The sequence below is a fragment of the Rhinopithecus roxellana genome, chromosome 12 (assembly GCF_007565055.1).
Source record: "Rhinopithecus roxellana isolate Shanxi Qingling chromosome 12, ASM756505v1, whole genome shotgun sequence".
Classification (NCBI taxonomy): Eukaryota; Metazoa; Chordata; class Mammalia; order Primates; family Cercopithecidae; genus Rhinopithecus; species Rhinopithecus roxellana.
Window position 1 is genome coordinate 84,222,835 of NC_044560.1, and position 20,506 is coordinate 84,243,340.

The 20,506-nt window shown below is 49.8% G+C and overlaps 2 protein-coding genes across 4 annotated transcripts in view; both read left to right on the forward strand.

Moving 5' to 3' along the window:
• The window catches only part of ZNF362 (zinc finger protein 362), a 41,750-nt gene extending 22,921 nt beyond the window's left edge, over window positions 1–18,829 (forward strand). For all 3 annotated transcript variants that reach the window (XM_030912796.1, XM_030912797.1, XM_030912798.1), the window contains 5 exons: window positions 748–1,081; window positions 2,207–2,431; window positions 13,019–13,097; window positions 13,226–13,384; window positions 17,023–18,829. In XM_030912796.1, coding sequence (XP_030768656.1) covers window positions 748–1,081; window positions 2,207–2,431; window positions 13,019–13,097; window positions 13,226–13,384; window positions 17,023–17,139 — 914 coding nt within the window. In that variant the 3' untranslated portion in view covers window positions 17,140–18,829. The remainder of the gene's footprint in view (window positions 1–747; window positions 1,082–2,206; window positions 2,432–13,018; window positions 13,098–13,225; window positions 13,385–17,022) is intronic.
• Window positions 17,491–18,829, forward strand: LOC104677309. Its single transcript, XM_010382290.2, is given in 2 exon segments — window positions 17,491–18,261; window positions 18,264–18,829. Coding segments are annotated over 2 exon segments (843 nt in total). The 5' UTR covers window positions 17,491–17,601; the 3' UTR covers window positions 18,447–18,829.
• Window positions 18,830–20,506: the final 1,677 nt, after the last annotated feature.

Here is a 20,506-nt window from a genome sequence, read left to right on the forward strand (position 1 = left end):
TTTGCAAATGTATGCTCCCACCACCAGTGTATGATACAAAACATTCTGCTGCTGACTTGACATTATCTTTTTCAATGCACAAATTTTTAGCTTTTTTTTAAAGAAAAAAAAAAACGTAGTTAGAACCACACAATAGATACCATTTTCATCTTTTTGTCTGCTTCAGTTGATATTATAAATGTTTCTAGTCCTCTCATTTTTAAAAGAATAACTTTTACTACAGAAGTTTTTAAAACTCTCATTGTCGAATCAAGTACAGTTAAGCTTCTTTTTTTTAAAAAAAAATTACTCTTAGTCTACCATCCATATCACATTTTGGCACATTCTTTCCTACTTATTTTTTCTGTGCATACATATGTAGTTTGCTTAAACAAACATAACGTCCTTTTCAATGGGCAGTTCAGTAGAGGCAATTAATCGCTGTTTACTGAACCCCTTCCTAATGTTGGATATTTCAGTTGCCTCTAAAATTTTGCTGTTATAAATAAGACAGCAGTGAACTTCTTTGTGCCTCAGTCTTTTTCTATAATTTGAATTTTTCCAAAGTGCCTCTGTTATATAACTCAATTTAATCTTAAGGTGCCTAAGGCATCTTACACATGCACAAGGTCTCATTTAGTTACCCCTGGGTGGTAACTTATGAACGTTAAGGGGGTACTCGCCTGCCAAAATCACATAGCTGGGTGGGCAGCTGAGCTGGCCTCTGCAGCTCCCCTCACCCGTACCCCCACCCGCCTGTCTTCGCAGGTCTGGGGCTGTCCACCCGGACCCCGGCTGTGAGCACTTCTGAGTCGAGCGCGGGCACAGGCACGGGCACGGGTACCAGCACCCCGTCCACACCCACCACCACCAGCCAGAGCCGCCTCATCGCCTCGTCCCCCACCCTCATCTCAGGGATCACCAGCCCCCCTCTCCTGGACTCCATCAAGACAATCCAGGGCCACGGCCTGCTTGGCCCCCCGAAGTCCGAACGCGGCCGCAAAAAGATCAAGGCGGAGAACCCGGGGGGTCCGCCTGTCCTTGTAGTCCCCTACCCCATCCTGGCCTCGGGCGAGACTGCCAAGGAGGGCAAGACGTACAGGTGGGGGTCTCGGCGGGATGGGGTCCGAGTGGGCTTGGGGCTGGGACTTGAGCCAGAGCTGCTCCAGGAGCCCAGCAGTGGGGCTCAAACGGACCCTTTGGGCCGAGGGGGCAGGGCTAGGGTCCAGAGGGGCGGGGCCTTCTGGAGAGCCCCACCCGCATCCCGAGTCCCAATTCGGGGAGGGCTGCTGGGTAGGGGAATAGAGCTTTGGACCCTTAGGTGTGGCCTGTGCCTGGCAGCCGCCCCCGCAGCCTGGGGTTGTGAGAGTCAGTTTCCTCCTCCCTTTAAGCAGTGTTCTCAACCCTGGCCACCTTAGAATCACCTGAAGAGGGCGTGCACAGTGGCTCATGCCTGTAATACCAGCACTTTGGGAGGCCAAGGTGGGTGGATCACCTATGGTCAGGAGTTTGAGACCAGCCTGGCCTGCATGGTGAAACCTCATCTCTACAAAAAATACAAAAGTTAGCCGGGCCTGGTGGTGCGCCCCTGTAATCCCAGCTACTCAGGAGGCTGAGGCAAGAGAATCACTTGAACTCTGGAGGCAGAGGCTGCAGTGAGCTGAGATCGGGCCATTGCACTCCCACCTGGGCGACAGAGTGAGACTCTGTCTCAAACAACCACCACCACCACCAGAATTTTAAAGAATCACCTGAAGAGCTTTCAGAAAATGCAGATGCCAGGGCTGTATCTCCAGGAATTCTGAGTTAATTTTTTGAGGGTGGAGGGTGTGGAGGGTGGGACAGGCGTTGGTATTTCTTAGACGCTCCCCAGATGATTCTAATGAGCAGCCTGGTTGAGAACTACTTCCCTTGGTAGAGCCTCCTCCCCAGAACCATGGGATGTAGCCCTGGGCAAAGCCTCACCAGGATCAGGCCTGTCTTCCCTCTGAGGTATAACCCTATGCCCCGGGCTCTGTAATGTTCCCCCAGGCAAGAGCTTCCTCCTCCAGATTTAAGGGTGCCCAGGCTGGGAGACTGTCCCATCTTTCCCAGGTGGGCCTGTGCTTCTTGGGCTCCTCACAGGAAAAAACTGTCCCAGGTGCAAGGTCTCTCTGATGTAGAAGACCTCCCCGAGATGGACAGGCTGGGGGTCTTCCTGCGTGTGAACCTGCCTCTTGCTCCACAGGTGTAAGGTATGCCCCCTGACCTTTTTCACCAAGTCGGAGATGCAGATCCACTCCAAGTCGCACACAGAGGCCAAGCCCCACAAGTGCCCGCACTGCTCCAAGTCCTTTGCCAACGCCTCCTACCTGGCCCAGCACCTGCGCATCCACCTGGGCGTCAAGCCCTACCACTGCTCCTACTGTGATAAGTCCTTCCGGCAGCTCTCCCACCTCCAGCAGCACACCAGGTGAGTGACCTGCTTGCTGCCCTGCTGCAGCCCAACTCAGCACCTGTGGCCTGGCACGTAGAGCCAGTGCAAGGAGGGGCAAGGACCTTCTCCAGGTGCCCATTGCCCTCAGGGTCACAGCCCTTGAGGACCTCACTGGCCTTAGCTGTTGTTACTGCACCCCATCCCCACTGTTTCTCATCTCTATGTCTTTGCACATGCTATGTCCTTTACCAGAGACACCTTCCTCCCGCTTTTCCCTGTTTCTCTGGCCATCCCCTTGTCATCGCTCAGTCTAGCTTCCTCCAGGAAGCCCTCCCTGATTGCTCTAGCTGGGTAAGGGACCCAACCTCTGTGTCCCCACAGGGCTCTGTGCATGTCCATCATAGCAGTGGTAGGCTGGCACGCCCACATCTGTTTATCTGCCCACCTCGCTCAGTCTACTGGGAGTTCTTGAAGGCAAGAGCTCAGTCTCTTCCATTTCCACATCCCCAGTTTGTGGCACAAAATAAGCAATTATTAAATATTTTGGAATAAATATAACTGGTTTTTACAGAGCATATGATTCGTCCGTTTAACAAATACTTACAGAAACTTTTACTCTATGACAGACACTATTCTAGATGTTGAGGATATAGCAAGGAACAAAACGGATGAAAATCTCTGCCTTCCTGGGGCATACAGTCTAGTTGAGTGTGTGAAAGGGAGATTCAAAGCTATAAATGCTTTAAGAAAAGTCTGTGGCTGGGCGTGGTGGCTCACGCCTGTAATCCCAGCACTTTAGGAGGCTGAGGCGGGCGGATCCCCTGAGGTCAGGAGTTCGTGACCAGCCTGGCCAATGTGGCGAAACCCCGTCTCTACTAAAAATACAAAAATTAGCTGGGTGTGGTGGTGGGCACCTGTAATCCCAGCTACTTAGGAGGCTTAGGCGGGAGACTCGCTTGAACCCAGGAGGTGGAGGCTGCAGTGAGCCAAGATTGCGCCATTGCACTCCAGCCTGGATGACAAGAGTGAAACTCTGTCTCAAGAAAAAAAAAAAAAAGAAAAGTTTGTGCAGGAGGGCATAGCCATCAGAAAGAATGGCTCACAAAATAAAAATACCATTGGTATTTTTAAAAACGAGCCAAAGATTACCAAGATTGCAGTTCATCTACTCAGAGGGGAAGCAGCACCATTTTCTCACATGTGAGAGATCATCTGTGTGAGCATTGGCACGTGTTTGCCAATATCAGCATTGTAAAAGTCAGGGATAAAACTGTTTTTTGTTGTGGAGTTTGTGGAGTTTGTAATTTACAGAAAGAACTCAAGGTTTTTTCTGTTTTGAGGACCAATACTATACAGAAGGGCTCTTTTTTTTTTTTTTTTTTTTTTTTTTTTGGTGGGGGACAGAGTCTTACTCTATTGCCCAGGCTGGAGTGCAGTGTCATGATCTCGGATCACTGCAACCACTGCCTCCTCAGCTTCCCAGGTAACTGGGATTACAGGCGTGTGCCACCATGAGAAGGGCTCTATCTTTTATTTGCTTTTTTTGTTTTTGTCATTTATTCGTTTATCTCCATTGTCTTTGAATCCTTTATCCCTGGGTGCAAGATGTTTTACCTTGTCTATTTCTCTGCCTTTGGGACATGATGTGTGAGTATGATAGTAAGAATCAAGTGGCAGGCTGGGCTCAGTGGCTCATGCCTGTAATTCTAGCACTTTGGGAGGTTGAGGTGGGTTGATCGCTTGAGCTCAGGAGTTCGAGACCAGCAACATGGCAAAACCCCATCTCTACAGAAAAATGCAAAATTAGCTGGGAGTAATGGTGCATGCCTGTAGTCCTGGCTACTTGGGAGGCTGAGGTGGGAGGATCAATTGCTTGAATCCAGGAGGTCGAGGCTTCAGTGAGCCCAAGTTGCACCACTGCACTCCAGCCTGGGTGACAGAGTGAGACCCTGTCTCAAAAGAAAAAAAAATAAAAGAACAAAATGGTACAGTGGCAGCAGGGCCAGATGTCAGTCTGTTTTCTCGTTGCCGTGATCCCCAAGGCACAAATCTGACCACATAAGTTTGTTTCAGAAATTTTCTGATTTTGTTGTTAACTTTGATTTTTTAAAAATTTGCCCAGGTTTATGTACAGAGATGTATGTAACAAGGTGTTGATTGATAAAGTCCTCCCAGTTGTATGGTTCTTAAAATTAGAGCATGTGATAGAAAAGCTTGAGAGTTAACTCTGTTAGGAGACTTTGTAAGGCCCCCAGGCCAGAACTGCATGTGTGTGTGTGTGTGTGTGTGTGTGTGTCGGTGTGAAAAAATTTTATATTATTAGAGATCAGGAACGTAGAACCATCCAATTCACCTCTGCCAGATTGTGCCTATACAACGTATAATGTGGGGGATACCCTCTTTTTGGAGAATCTTCGTTTGTCAGTGTTTCTGGACATGCAGAGATTGATGTCTTTTCATAACCTTAGAGGCTGAAATTCCACAAGCCATAGAGCAGGTCCAGTCCGGTTTCCTGGAGGCCTGGGGAGCCCTCATTCCCACTTTTGAAGTGCAGACCTTGTTTCTTACTCTCAGACTTGTCATGCCTAATTAAATGAAATTCGTCTAAAATGTGACATTTCTGGCACAGCCATGGTTACAAATTTGATTTACCCAATTATATCCTGTTAGGAAGGAGGACGGATTCTTACAGATCCTGTTTACAGAACTAATGATCGTAAAAGAAAAGGGTCTCAGCAAAGATACTTTGAAGAGTTTTTAGCAATTATTCCAAGTAGTTTTATAGATAAGGCCAATTACATTTGTTGTTTTCAATAGAATGATTATTTCAACATTTCCTTGATGATTTATTATTTCATATCTATGTTAGGTTTTTATAGTCCCCCTCCCACCCTCACCCCCAGAATTCTGAAGAGTTAGTTGGAAGAAGGCACCATTTTAGGAATATTTTATTCCAGTTTATTGAATACAGCCTCCTAAATTGAGGATTAGAGACAGATTAAAGAAAAAAAAAAGACTTTTGGAAAATTAGAACATTAGTAGAACATTAAGGGTAAAAGCAGTTGCTTTCATCCAGTCCTGGGGAATAATTCCTGTTCCTCTGATCGTGGGTTAGTTAGTCCGCTTTCACAGTTATCTACTTCTGGACCAAGGACTCTTGGAGTCCACCCTGGCCTCTGGCAGTGTCTGGTCAAGAAGAGGATGTCAGCGTGGCAGCCTGTATGCATTTGTCTATTCTAGCTCGAAGCAGAGGCCTTTAAGCAAGTGTGAGGGTAAAAATCATTCCTGTTGATTAGACCAAATGATTCCGGTTAGTTAATTGTAATAATCAACAATATCACAATGGAGGACAATAGAGTCCTCTATGAAGGTATAGTGCATGATCAGTTGTTCATATTAAAAACGTTAGGCTGGCACAGTGGCTCACGCCTGTAATCCCAACACTTTGGGAGGCCGAGACAGGTGGATCACTTGAGGTCAGGAGTTCGAGACCAGCCTGGCCAACATGGTCAAACCCCGTCTCTACTAAAAGTACAAAAATTAGCCGAGTGTGGTGGTACACGCCTGTAGTCCCATCTCATCAGTAGGCTGAGGCAGAAGAATCACTTGAACCCGGGAGGCAGAGGTTGCAGTGAGCCAAGATTGTGCCACTGCACTCCAGCGTGGGTGACAGAGCAAGACCCCATCTCACCAACAAAAAAAAACATATCATCGGCAGCAAGCGCATTGGCCCATCTTCAGGGTCTTTTAATCCCATAAAGCGTTATCACTAATTGTTAAGGGCATTTTAAATCTAGAGACAAAATCTTTTTAAAGAAATGTCTTTGTTGATGCTTATTATGCCACCCTCTGTGCATTAGATTAGGTTTTTTTGGTCCATCTTAAAAAGTGCACAAGAACATATATTATACATATTATATGTTTATGTATGTATAAAATTAACCCAGGGAGGTTTCTCTTTTTGTCAGCTTTCTTATGCTATAGACTTCATAGGGCAGCTATCACTCTAGTGTTTGGCTAATTAAAAATATGGAGAATATATAAGCCAGGTGCCGTGGCTCACGCCTGTTATCCTAGCACTTTGGGAGGCCAAGGTGGATGGATCACTTGAGGTCAGGAGTTTGAGACCAGCCTGGTCAACATGGTGAAACCCTGTCTCTACTAAAAATACAAAAATTAGCCAGGTGTGGTAGTGGCTGCCTATAATTCCAGCTACTTAGGAGGCCAAGGCAGGAGAATCAGTTGAACTTGGGAGGCAGAGGTTGCAGTGAGCTGAGATCACACCACTGCACTCCAGCCTGGGTGACAGAGCAAGACTCTGTCTCAAAAAACAAACAAACAAAAAACAACAAAAGAAGAAGAATACAAAACCCAATCATTGTAAGCATCCCTCCTTTTGTAAAGCAAGGAAGCAAGTCTTTGGTGTTGCCCAGCAGCCATCTGGAAACGCCAAGAGCATTTGCATTTGCATTTGCATTTGCACCTTGGCAGTTTTATCTTTCTGAATCTGGGACCTGGATCTGAGAAAGGTGACAGCACAAAGTTGAGGGAACAGGCAAGCGAATAAACACAGGAGCAAGTGATAATAATGATGAAGAATTCTGTTTTTTTTTCTTCAAGAGGTAGACTTTGTTTAAAAATATTATTTAAGAACATGACCAAAAAAAAGCAACAAAAAATTAACAGGCCTTTGAAGGAGAGGAGAGTATTTTGCCAGAATGTTCTTTGACTCAGGGATTATTCTCCATTCCTGAGGGCACAATTCCTCCCCCCCCCCCCCACTCTTTTGGACTGATTTGAGTTCATAATGGCAGGAAACCAAACAAACAACAAAAGAGGATTCTATCAGCATTGGAAGATAGTTTATAAGTCACTAGGCGCTGGCACATATAATTAAACTAATGTGTCCTAACTCAGTGGCAAAGAGGCGAGTGTCCCACATGCCCAGAACTCCCAGGATTCTCTAGACAAACAAACAAACAAAGCCGAAGCTGAAGAAGCAACCAGATTCCAGATTCCTTGTCCTCTATTTGACAGAGGCCCTTTCCTACTTGTTGGTCCCTTGGCAGAGAACCAGGCATCAGATCATATAATCAAATCCATCTTCCCAATGTTACAGCCACTATTGAAGGGCGTAAAAGAAGGTCATGTCCAAAACAGAGCCAGCCCCGGTCAAGCAATAGAGGTAGAGTTAGCAAGAGGGCAAAGCAAGATCCGCCCTAGGAGTTGAGGAGGATGTGCTTGGGAGCACTGTCGGAGTGAGGCAGTTGAGTGGCACTGGAGCATCTTAATGGGCCTGCAGCGTGAAAGGAAGGCGTGAGCAAAGTGAGGGACTTGCGAAGTATTGCACAAGTCCAGGCTTCAGAAGGATCAGCCCTCTACATAATAAACACCACATGGATTTATAGAGAAAATAGAACATTTTCTGTTCTTGTTAGTCTGATCGTGGTAGAAAATCAGCATTGTCTCGTGCAGTTAGTGTATGTGTAAGGGTTGTCTGTACTGGCAGATATCACAGTGCGGGAGTCGGGGATAACATTGTTTTAGGCTTGAGACCAGGAGCCTGAGGCTGGCCTGGGCAACACGTTGAGACCCCCATCTCTACAAAAAATTAAAAAGTTAGCCGAGTGTGGTAGCATGTGTTGTAGTTCCAGCTACTCAGGAGGCTGAGGTGGGAGGATTGCTTGAACCCAGGAGGTAGAGGCTGCAGTGAGCTGAGATCGCGCCACTGCACTGCAGCCAGGGAGACAGAGATCCTATCTAAACAAACAAACAAACAAACAAACCATTGTTTTGGGAGGAAGTTAGTCAGTTACAGGAAATGGCTGAAAGTTCTATCTATTTGTGAACTAGAGCTAGACAGAGTGACTCTGGATTTGTCTGTTTGTTTATTCAGGGTGCAAAGTGGTTTTGTTTTTGTTTTTCTTTTCCTGGCAGGGCGATGTTATGTACATGCCTAATGATCATTGCAGCAGAGGAAACTGTCATTTTAGTTTTTTCAAGTCTGATAATAATGCTAATAACAATGACAACTATTCCTTGTTAAAGAACTTCTGTGTGCCAGGTCTTGCTTAAGGTGTTTTAATATACAGGGTGTCCATAAAATCCCTGTGTGGTGTGAATTTGTTATTTCTTCATAAGAGATAATGAATTTGAAAAATGCCACAGAGGGGGGATCCTCTCAAGGAATATTTAACTTTCATATATCTATGGCCATTGTTTTAGTTAAAAAACACGGCATGCCTGAAGCCACCTCATGGCTGAGAAATAAAAGTGATAATTCATGAATCCTTAATAATTTTATTGAAACACTGAATATATTTCCTCTTGTTTTCATAAGTTGCTTAACTTAAATAGAAATTAATGTATTAAAAACTAACACTGCAAAAATATTTATGAATACCCTTTAAATTCTTAAATTTCTTTATTATTATCCCCATTTTAGAGAGGGGGAAACTGAGGCTCAGGGAGGCAGAGTCACCTGCCCAAGGTCACCCAGCTAAGAGGGGGCAGAAGCAAGATTCGAGTGCAGTGCACCAAGGAGCAGCCCAGTTCAGAAAGAAGGAAGGGGCTGGGGCATCAGGCAGAAGAAGCACATGGGGGTGGCAGTGCCAGGCAAGAGAGCAGAGCAAGTCTTTGGAGCCCCTGGGTGGGACTAGGACAGTGGAGGGTGGAGGAGGGTAGTCCAGGGCCACTAGCTTCAGCTCAGCTTCCTTGTGCTGCCTAAAGAGGAGTGACCACCAACCAGGCACTGTGGCTCATGCCTGTAATCCCAGCACTTTGGGAGGCTGAGGTGAGCGGATTATTGAGGTCAGGAGTTCGAGACTAGCCTGGCTGACACGGTCTTGAACCATAGTGGTCTACTAAAAATACAAAAAAATTAGCTGAGCACGGTGGCACGGGCCAGCTACTTGGGAGGCTGAGGCAGGATAATTGCTTGAACTGGGGAGGCGGAGCTTGCAGTGAGTGGAGATTGTGCCACCGCACTCCAGCCTTGGCGACAGAGCGAGACTCCATCTCAAAAAAAAAAGAAGAGTGACCACCTAGAGTCAGGGTGGACTTCCCATCACCACAGATGTGGGAGCTGGGGCTGGGTGCTCCCCTAGTGGGAAGATGTCTTACAAAGAGAGGATTCTGATGTTAGAATTGAGGGCTTAGGCTTGACTTGAAGTTCAGGGACTGAAGACAAGAGGTTTGTGGCCAAAAGAACAGGCAGCATGGTCCTTCCTTATCCAACAGTTGCTCCCTGAAGCTTTTTCGGAGCCAGACCCGTGCTGGGTGCCATGCACAGGGACACAGGAGCGGGCAGAGGCAGGCCCCTGCCACTGTGACCTGGGAGGATGGCAGATGTGGAAACTTCCTTGAGAGAGGGAAGTAGGAGGTGGAGGTTGGGGGGGATCATCTGGGTTGAGTACGGAGGGGTCCGCAGCCCTCCCCAGTTGGAGGAAGAATGGCATGAGCAAAGGCTCGAGGCCTGTTGGGGGGCTGCATCTGCATGTGTGTTGGGGGAGGTTGGTAAGATGGTCCTCCAGGGAGCACAGTGGCAGAGGAGGAGGCCTTAGAAACTAAGGCCAGAATGTGAAGGGCCTTGCAAGCTGGGGAAGGGGATATGGACTCTGTCCTGGAAAAAGAGGGAGACCATGGAGGCTGCCAGACTGGGCTGTGAACAGGTCAGAGCCCTGCAGCTTCAGCCGTGCCGAGGCCTGGCGGGGAGAGGCTGAGGCTGGGAGTCCAGGGGGAGGCTGGGCAGTTGTTGCACTTGCATGGGAGGAGGCCAGAGAGGCAGCTTGCTGGGCAAGAGGGCTTGCCTGGTTCCTGAGGAAGAACCCGAATCCGCTGGAGGACTGTTGGTCAGTCAGTCAGCAAACCCTCATGAAATACACTCCGGGCATGGAAGTCGCTGATGATGTGGAACCTCTTTCTCTTGTCAGTGATTGACTTTAGAGAGAAAGAACTCGCTTGCCTTCATTGAGTCTGTGTCTATTTATGGAATCCCCTCGGTGCTGAGCCCATGTCAGGCGCTGGGGTGATGGTAGGGAATGAGCCCAAGGGAGTTTCTCTGAAGGAACGCAGTAACCAGACATGGAGAAAGTAAGTACCCATGCAGAGACTTCTGGGAAGCCGATGTCTTCGTTGCCTGTGAGGTGGGCCGCAGGGAGCCTGACCTGGTCTAGGGGGTCAGGGAAGGCTGCCCTGATGAAGGGACTTTTATGCTGAGAACAGGAGTTGGGTTTTAACCAGGTGTTAGCTGAGGGACAGGTGTTCCTGGTAGAGGGAACAGCTTGGATAAAGGATTGGAGGTGGGAAAGGGCTCAGTGCTGGAGGAGCCAGTGCAAGGCCACTGTGGCTGGGTTTCAGGGCAAGGGGAGAAGCGGTTGTGGGGTTTAAGACAAAGGCAGCATGAGTCCTGGGGACCCTTGGGGTTAGGTGACGGGGAGCCTAACTAAACGAATTCCCCAGCTCTAGAGGGAATGAGGATGGGGTGAAGTGAAGAGGATGCTGGCCTCAGGCAGAGTTGGTCCAGATGACCCTTAAGGTCCTTCCATTGTAGAGACAGGGTGCAGCGGCCTGGGGTGGGATCCTGAAACGTGACACCCAGAAATGTGCAGGTAGAACAGGGTTGCTCAGAACTGCATCAGCTCAGCTTCTCTTGGCACAGCTATTGTGGAAGGCCAGACCCTGGGCCTTGATCCTGAGACTGGGGCCCGTCCCTGCCCTCGGGATTCCCCAGCTAGCAGGGGAGAGAAGTGTGGGCGGCCTCGAGGGTCCAGTGGGGTTCGCTCTGTGGTGAGGAATGTGCTCTGGAAGCCTGTGGGGTGAGCAGTACACCCGGGAGATTCCGCAGAGCCCCACTCGCCAACATATCTAGAAGGATAAGCTGACATTTACCAGGCCAAAGAGCCGGGGAGGTCCCAGTGCTGAGGATGCAGACATAGCAGAGGTGTGTGGAGACTTATCAGACACGGCTGGCAGGGAAGAGTCATTCTCTGACCAGGACATAGGGTGTGTACGAGCAGGGAGGGGACGCTGGGCCACCTGATGAAGGCTTGAATGACATATAAGGAATTTGGACTTTGTCAATGTTTATAATGGCAGCCAATGGGCTTATTGGTAGCAGGGAATGTTTCTTACTCAACCCTGTGTCCCTGAGTCTAGCACTGGGCCTGGCCAGAGGGGCTTTAGTTTCTTTGATGAATTTGTTGATGGGCTGATGGCAAACCCAGTCAGTGAGAGGGGCTGGGGCCTTGGAAGGAAGGAGTGAACACCCTTTTGGTAAAATCTGGATATTCCCCTCCACTTTTGTTCCTCAACAAATTAGGCAAACAAGGTTCAGGCCCAGCTGGCATTTCATTGCCCACCTGCTTGGTACAGCGGATTTGCCCAAATAGATGCTTGAAGACACGCCCAGGGAGATGGGGCAAAGGCATGAGTGTAGAAAGCCGGGAAGCCCACTATTAGTGCATGCCAGGCTGCTGAGCTCCATTTGTGGACATCATCGCCCAGTCCACAACCCCATCCTCACCTGGGCTGTTGGGCAGGTATAGGCTCATCAGCTCTCAAGTCACTGCCCCAATGTCACCTTCCCCATGAGTCCTTTACCCCCATTTAAAACTGTACCCCTTCTTCCCGGCATTCATGGTCCCCCCATCTTGTTGTTTTTCCCACAGAACTTACTACCTTCTACATGTGATTTACTTGTTTATTTCACACTTGTTGCTTATTTCCTCCAGGCAGTAGCTTTTGTCTGTTTTGTTCATGATACATTCCAAATACCTAGCACAGTGCCTGGGGCATGGGTATCCAATGTAATGAATGTGAATGAATGAGTAATGATAACTGGCAAACGTTGAGTGCTAACTTTGTAGCAACACTAGGCTAAGCTCTTTACATGCATTATCTGATGTTATCTTCACAAAGCCCGAGGAGGTAGGGACTGTATTTTTATACCCATTTTGCAGATGAGGAAACTGATGCTCAGTGGTTTGTCCAAGGTCACCCAGCTGGTAAACAGCCAGGATGAGAATCCAGGAGTGGCAGGGACAGAAGGAACTCCCAGGAAGGACACAGAGGGGCTGAGCTTCAGGGCCGTGCTGTCCCACATTCTCCCATTTGCTGGGGTGACCATGTAGCTGTCACGGACATGTGCCTGACATAGGGTAGGGACAGGAAATAAGTGTCTGGGGCCAATTAGAGGGAGATGTCTCCTTCTTCTTAGGGAAGGAGGCTGGGTGGGCAGGGAAGGTCCCGACAAAGCCGTGCATCTGTGTTCTTTGCAATGTGTGGTCTGTAGTGTGGGGTTTTTGAAAGAGAGGGGCAGTCAAATCAGGCCCCCTCCAACGCCTGCACTGGGTCGCTACCAGGGCTCTAGTGGTGGGCTGGGGACAGCAGAGGGACCTGCGGGAAGCGGGAGGCTCTGGTCAGACTGGCAGTGGAGGGCAGAGAAGGAAGGAGGAGGCATGGCCGTTGAATTCTCCAGCTCTTGCCTGGGCTCACTCTTGGTCCTTGGGGAGCATGGGCAGTGTAGGGACTGAGAGGCTTAGGGGCCAGAGTAAGGACTTGGGGACTGGAGCGGTCTTGGGGTATGTGTCAGGGACTTCGACCTTACTGGGCTGCCCATTGCAGAATCCACACAGGCGACAGACCCTACAAGTGCCCACATCCTGGCTGTGAGAAGGCTTTCACTCAGCTCTCCAACCTCCAGGTGAGTGCCTGCCTGCCTTCTGCCCACCAGGTGGCCTGGTGCCCCCACCACCCCCACAAGGGAGCGTGGGAAGGGGGTGGGGCAGTGGAGCCCTGTTTCTCTCCTGACTCCCTGCTGTGCCCCCACAGTCTCACCAGCGCCAGCACAACAAGGACAAGCCCTACAAGTGTCCCAACTGCTACCGGGCCTACTCGGACTCCGCCTCCCTGCAGATCCACCTCTCGGCCCATGCCATCAAGCACGCCAAGGCCTACTGCTGCAGCATGTGTGGGCGGGCCTACACCTCGGTGAGTGCCAGTCAGCCTGTGCCCTGCCCCAGGGGAGCCACTTCCTCTTCCAGGCCTCAGCTGCTTCCCCCTCTTTAGATCTGTGCTGACTCTTCCCATTTTCCAGACAAAGAAATTGAGACCTAGAGAAGGGAAGTGACTCCCTGAGATCACAGGGAAGAGTAGAACCAGGGCTTTTGCTTCCCACTTCTGGTTTCAGCTACCCCAGGCCAAGCCCCTAGCCTCCTGCTTACCTTTAGCCTGAGTCTCCAAGGCCCTGGAATACTCACGGCAGTGGCAGGAAGCTTTTCACCTGTTCTGCACAGCTAGAGAGAGAGAAGGGCCTTCCTGTCACCCAGGAAGCTGCAGCTGCCACCACGGCCACAAGGTGGCGCAGTGACGTCCACAGCCACCCTCATCTCAGGAAAGGCCTGAGCCGCCCACAAAGCTCAGAGCATTCAGCCCCCGTCCCTGGGTGGGAATTTCCCCAAACGAGGGCCTTTCGGCACCCAGAACTACCATTCACCCCCAGGTGAGTCGCTTGAGTGTGGGCTTCTGGTCGATTTAATATTCTAGTTAACAGCCCCCATATCCCCATCATAGAGGTCACTGAGCCTCAGTTTCCTCATCTGTCAAATGGATGAACTCACAGGGCTGTTGGCTGGCAGAGTGGTGCCAAATCAACCTGAGCTAGTACCATTATTTATTCACTCAGTCTTTACTAAACACTTCTGCCTGGTGCTTGGGCATTGGGATGATGAGCCAGACAGATCTATTTTTTGCCCCCAGGGAAGTTAATAACTACTGTTGGAGACAAGTATTAAACAAGTGCACACGTAATTGTTTGATGGGAAATTGTGTAACTGCTGTAAAGCAGAGCCTCTCGGCCCTAGTCCAGATGGCCGTTTGGGCCGGGCCTTTCCACTGTAGGCACTGGCCTGCGCGTGGCAGGGCTCTGAGCAGCATTCCAGGCCTCCACCCGCTAGATGCCAGTAGCAACCCCTCCCCAAGTGGTGACAGCCACAAAATGTCTCCAGGGAGGACACAGAGGGGCTGAGCTGCAGGGCCCTGCTGTCCTGCATTCTGAAGTCCTGCATCCTGGGGGACAGCATGGCCCTGAAACTCTGCCCCTCTGTGTCCTCTCTGAGAACTCCTTCTGTCCCTGCCACTCCTGGGTTCTCATCCTGGCTCTTTGTCCCTGGGGGTGGAAATCACCTCAATTGAGAACCACTGTGATAAAAGTGTGTTTTGAAGGACAGCAAGGAGGACACAATGGAGTTGGGAAGGGGGGTGAGTCCAGATTGACCACCTGGGGGAGCACCACTTAGATGAAGCCTTGAAGGATAATTGGATGAGAAGGAGAAAGAGGGGAAAGAAGCTTCCATGCCCTCAGAGGGGAACACTGAGTGCAAACCCCCTGAGGTGGAACAAACTTGGCATGTTACAAGAACTCGAAGGAAATTAGGTCAGTTGGGGCCTTGGGGCTGTGTTAGGAAAGTTTGGATATTTTTTGAGGTGAAATGGGAAGCCACAGGGAGGGGACTGTCAGGGAGATTTGTTTGTTTGTTTGTTTGTTTTTTGGTATATTTTAGAGATGGGGTCTTGCTATGTTGCCCAGTCTGGAATCAAAATCCTGAGCTCAAGGGATCCTCCTGCTTCAACCTCCAGAATAACTAGGGCTACAGGTTGCGCCACTGTGCCTGGCAGGGAAGGTATTTTTGCAAGGTCACTCTGGCTGGAGGGAGTTCATGGATTGTAGGTGGGGTCGTTGGCAGTACTTGTCAGGTGCCAGTTAGGGCTGCCACTTGCTGAGTGCTGAGTCTGTAACATTTATTCTTCCCTGAAGTTCAAAGGGCAGAGGAGGATCAAGAGGCAAAGAGGACAGAATTTGCAGGGAAAAGGGCTCCAAAGGGGTGAGCGGGAGCCCCTGCTTGGCTAGCTGATCTCCAGTCAGTCCCTGCCTATCTCTAATGCTCAAGTTTTCCATAACCTCCTGTACCATCAACCAATCCTGCTTCATCCATACTCCTATTTTTTGAAGTACAATCCAGACATCATACTATTTCTAAACATTTCACTTTGTCTCTAATGATAAAGACTCCTTTTTTGAGCATATCCACAATACCTTTGGAACACCAAAAAGTAATTAACCAAAGTCCTTATCAAATACTCAAATACCCATTCAGCACTGACATTTTCATTTGTCTCATGAATGCCATGATTGGGTATATTTACATTATTATTATTTTTTTAAATTGAGATGGAGTCTCGCTCTATCCCCAGGCTGGAGTACAGTGGTGCAGTCTTGGCTCACTGCAACATCTGCCTCTCAGGTTCAAGCGATTCTCCTGCCTCAGCCTCCCGAGTAGCTAGGAATATAGGCGCATGCTACCACGCACGGCTATGCTTTTGTATTTTTAGTAGAGACAGGATTTCACCATGTTGGCCAGGCTGGTCTCGAACTCCTGACCTCAGATGATCCACCCGCCTTGATCTCCCAAAGTGCTGGGATCATAGGCGTGAGCCACCATGCCCGGCCTACATTATTCTTTTTAGATCAAGATCCAAATAAGATTTCTACATCATAGTGGGCCAGTATATCTTTTAATCTCTAAGTCCCCTTACCCTCACTTCTTTTCTTTGTTATGTATTCCACTGAAGAATAGTTTCCTAGCTAGGAATTTGTGGGTTGCTTCCCTCTGGTATTGGATAGCATGTTGCCACCACATTTGAGGGCTTCCTCTGCTGGGTTCTGAGCATATTGAGGTCTGAAGTCAAGGAGTGGTAGGTTGGAGTACCGCCTCTGCTTCTGGCAAAGGCAGTTGGAAGGATGTGGCTTAGTGTGAGAGCTTCTGGGCCTGCAGTGAGCCCTGGGTCACAGCCTCACCTGCCCAGTTCTGGTGCCTTAGGTCAGATCCAGCAGAGCCAGTGGAGGACATGATAGTATCCACCTGTAGTCCCAGCTACTTGGAGGGCTGAGGTGGGAGGACTGCTTGAGCCCAGGAGGTTGAGGCTGCAGTGAGCTGTGATTGTGCCACAGCATTCCAGCCTGGGCGACACAGTGAGACCTTAAAAAAAGAAAAGGAAGGAAAGGAAATTTAGAGACTAGGGCAGGAGTGGACCTTCAACCCTTACTCCATGCTAAGGGCTTGATCTCTGTCACCATAGCAACCTGTTGAGGTTGTTCCTCCCCCATGCCTGCTTACAGAGGAGGAAACAGGCTCAGAGAGACAAGATGACTTGTCCAGGTTCTCACCACTAAGAAACAGCAGAGCTAGGCTCATGCCCAGTCCTGCTGCCTGACTGTCACTGGGATCACCAGCCAGATGCAGGCACTGTGCTCCACCGGGCAGACAGGGCTGAGGGTCAGCCAGTATACCCAACTACAGCCCGGTGGCAAGGGGCTGGGGACCTGGCCCCGGGGAGCCACAGGTGGGCATTGCTGAGGGGTGAGCTCTCCAGCCAGCACTCACCCTTGGCAGCAGTGCAGTGTCTCTAGAACCAATGGCCAATGCCCAACTGACCCTGCGAAGCTGTGGCTGTCCTCCACCCTCTGGACCGCCTACTAAGAGCCCTCCAGTGGCTGCTGGTGGGAACTGCAGCCTCTTCTCCCTCCCTTGCTGGTGGTTCCCTGTTCTGAATCTCACCCCTGCCCACAGGAGACCTACCTGATGAAGCACATGTCCAAACACACGGTGGTGGAGCACCTGGTGAGCCATCACTCACCCCAGAGGACGGAGTCCCCCGGCATCCCGGTGCGAATCTCTCTCATCTGAGCCCACTGGAGGCGCCGCCCCACCCGGCCCACTGGCAGACACAGACCCAGGCAGCACCAGGCCCCAACTCCCTCCAGGGGCCCTCCAGGAACCACCAAGCTCTCTCACCACCTTCCCAACCTTCCAGAAAGCTTGGTCCGCAGAAGCCCTGCCTGATCCAGTCCAGGGGCGGCCAGGCCAACTGCAAGATTCTGGACTGTTTTGGTGGCATCCAAAGACGATCTCAGAGCACTTTGAACCTCTCTGTTGAGTTTTCTTTTTGTTCCCCACCCTTCACTTGCTTCACTGTTTTTTTTTTTTTTTTTTTTTTTTTTTTTTTTTTTTTTTTTTTTAAGTTTGTTTTGGAAATAACAGAAAAGATATTTATTGGCCAGGAAGTTGGTGCTGCTAAGACCGAGAAATTTAAAGAATCGGACAGATGGACGCAGAGAACCAGAGGGCAGTGTGGGACCTTCTCTTGCCATGGCCTCAGGTCTTGAGGGAAGGCTCAGGCCTGGGTTTCTGGACTGCAAAGGGGACCCCCAGGTGGGAGGGGCAGGAAGCAGCTGGAGTGAGCCCTTCGCCCCTGAGTGCCTGGCTCGCACCTCGAGCTGTGCCCCGGGCATCACTGAGCAGAGGGGTGCGGCAGCTTCAGGAGGCAGAAATGAGAGGGGCGGGAGATCCACAGGACCAAAGGGTGCAGTGATGGGCTGGGTGGTGGGCCCAGGGAAATGGGGTGGGGATGGGCTGGGTAAGACCTGGCCCTCCCCTGCTGCCCTGAAGACCACCCCAGTCTACCTCGGTGCTGGCCAGGAAACCTTTCGGCTACCTCTCCCACCATGCCAGACTGTGGGCAGGGGGATGGGGAGGGAGTGGGCCTGGGGCTGGGACCTCCCTCCAGAATTTCCTCCAGATGGGGGCAGTGCCCAGGGAGGGGTTATTTGTCTTCCCTGCCATGGAGTGGGAATCCCCAGCCGAGGCCCTAGGCCCCTCAGCAGGGAAGGGATCCTCGGGGAGGCAGGTCCCAGGAGCAGACCCTGCCCCCAGCCCCCACAGACACACCCCAATCTGAAAGCCATGCGTGTCCGTGTATATAGGAACCATGTACAGAGCCCGGAGAAGCCCCCTACATCCCCCCGGGAAAAAAAAAGAAAACTAGACAGAAACTCATCTATATATTCTGTATCTGGAGTTCCGTTTTGAATATTAACTGTGTTATTTTTATACACTTTTTAAGCCTTAACTCGCCATTGATTTACCAGTTTAACGTTTCCTGGGGTTTCTTTTCCCATGGGGTTCTCTGCCCCCACCCCCAGCCCTTTGTTTGACTTGCGTCGTCTGATACTCAGTATTGTAGCTTTTTGTCCGCATGTTACTCCCTGTAAATACGCTGTTATACATACTGTTAACACCCCTTTGCTTTTTCTATGGGACCTCCAGGCCACCATATTTAGAACTAGTTACCTTATTAAAAAAGAAAAAACAGTCTGTTGGCTTCTCAGTCTGCATCTTGGAGGCAGGGAGGTGAGGGCAGGTGCCCCTCAGACACTTCAGGAAGGTAGTTTGCATTTTATTTAAAAAAGGGGGTGGGGAGCAAATGAAAATCAAATGTAGGGGGAAAACACTAAAGGGGGCAAGAAACAAAGGAATTACAAACCCTCTGCTCTTTGTATTTCTCTGTTGTGAAGAATAAACTGTACCTGCACCCGGGTGGCAGTGGTGTTTGGCGTGCTCTGTGCGAGGGCAGGGCTGGGGGGCACCTTTCCATTGCTCCTCTCCCCTCCCCCGCCCCACAGACTTGGAGAAGGAAGGAAGTGGCCTCCCTGTGGGCTGGCCTCACTCCAGGTGCTGACCTGAGTGCTTTATGTTGATTGCCTCACAACTCCCTAAGAAGTGGGCAGCAAACCAAGAGAGGCTCTTTACTAAGGATCATGCTGCAGTATAGTAGCAGTGACATAAATTGACCCAGCATTACCTAGTTCCGGAGCCTTTTTGGATATACTAGGTCTACCAATAAGTCTCACTTCCACTACTCCCTGAGGGGCACCCCACCCATCTGTGGGGGTCCATCATGAGTGCCTGATTTGTGGAAGTGATTCTAGGGATTGGAGGGGGAGTCCAAGATGTCCTTGTCATACATTTTTTTTCCCATGGGAGTCAATGTTTTGACTGTCTAGGAAGGAAATTTAGTAATTAATTCCCCAAAAGTTTGTCAAGTCTGGCCCTGTGGAAGCACTGTGAGGGAGACAGAAGTGACTACCATGGAGGTCATCATCGGGAACTAATTTCCCTGAGTCCTCACAGTCCTCATGTGTCAAGACTTGGCTGCAAAATGATAGAAAGTCCAATCCAAACAAGGATGTATTGGTTTATGTAACAGGACAGTGGTCAGGCCACCTTCAGGGCTCAAAGGATGTGTCTCCAGCTCTCCACTCTGTTCTGAGTCAGCTTCAGCCTGAGGCTCCTGTGGGGTCAGCAGCTCTAGTCTTACAGTCCCCAGGGTTCCAGCAATCAAGCCTCTGTCTCTCTGACAAAAGCCTCAGTGTCTTCATCCGTTTTATGCTGCTATAACAGGATATCACAAACTCGGTAATTTATAATGAAAAGAAATTTCATTCTGTTCATAATAAATTCCAGTCTCATAGTTCTGGAGGTTGGGAAGTCCAAGAGCATGGTGCCAGCATCTGGTGAGGGCCTTCATGCCATGTCATCTCATGCCAGAAGGCAGAAGAGTAAGAGAGGTTGAGGCCAGGCTTGGTGGCTCATGCTTGTAATCTCAGCACTTTGGGAAGTCAAAGCAGGAGGATCACTTGAGTCCAGGAGTTTGAGGCCAGCCTGGGCAACATAGGGAGACCTTGTCTCTACAAAAAAACCAAACCCAAACAAACAAAAAAACAAAGCCAGGTGTGGTGCTGCATGCGCCTGTAGTCCCAGCTACTTCAGAGGCTGAGGTGAGAGGATTGCTTGAGCCTGGGAGGTCAGGGTTGCGGGAAGCCGTGATTGCACCATTTGCACTCCAGACTGGGAGACAGAACACGATCCATCTCAAAAAGAGGTTGAGAGTGAGAAAAATGGAACTCGAAGCTCATATCCTTTTATAATCAGCATTAATCCATTCATGAGGGTGGAGCCCTCATGACCCAACACCTCCCACTAGGCTCCAACTCCCAGCACTGTTGCACTGGGAGTTGTTTCCAACATGTGTTTTTTTGGGGGGCCACATTCAAACCATAGCGCCCAGCAAGTCTAATTGGGTCTTCCTGGTTCTAACTGGATCATGTTGTGTGCTTGTTTTGCTTGGGTCTAGGGCCCATCCTCTCAGCCTGGAGTACAGGGTGAAGCCCTCATGTGCTTCACTTTCTGAAGCACAAGAGGTTCCACTAAGAGG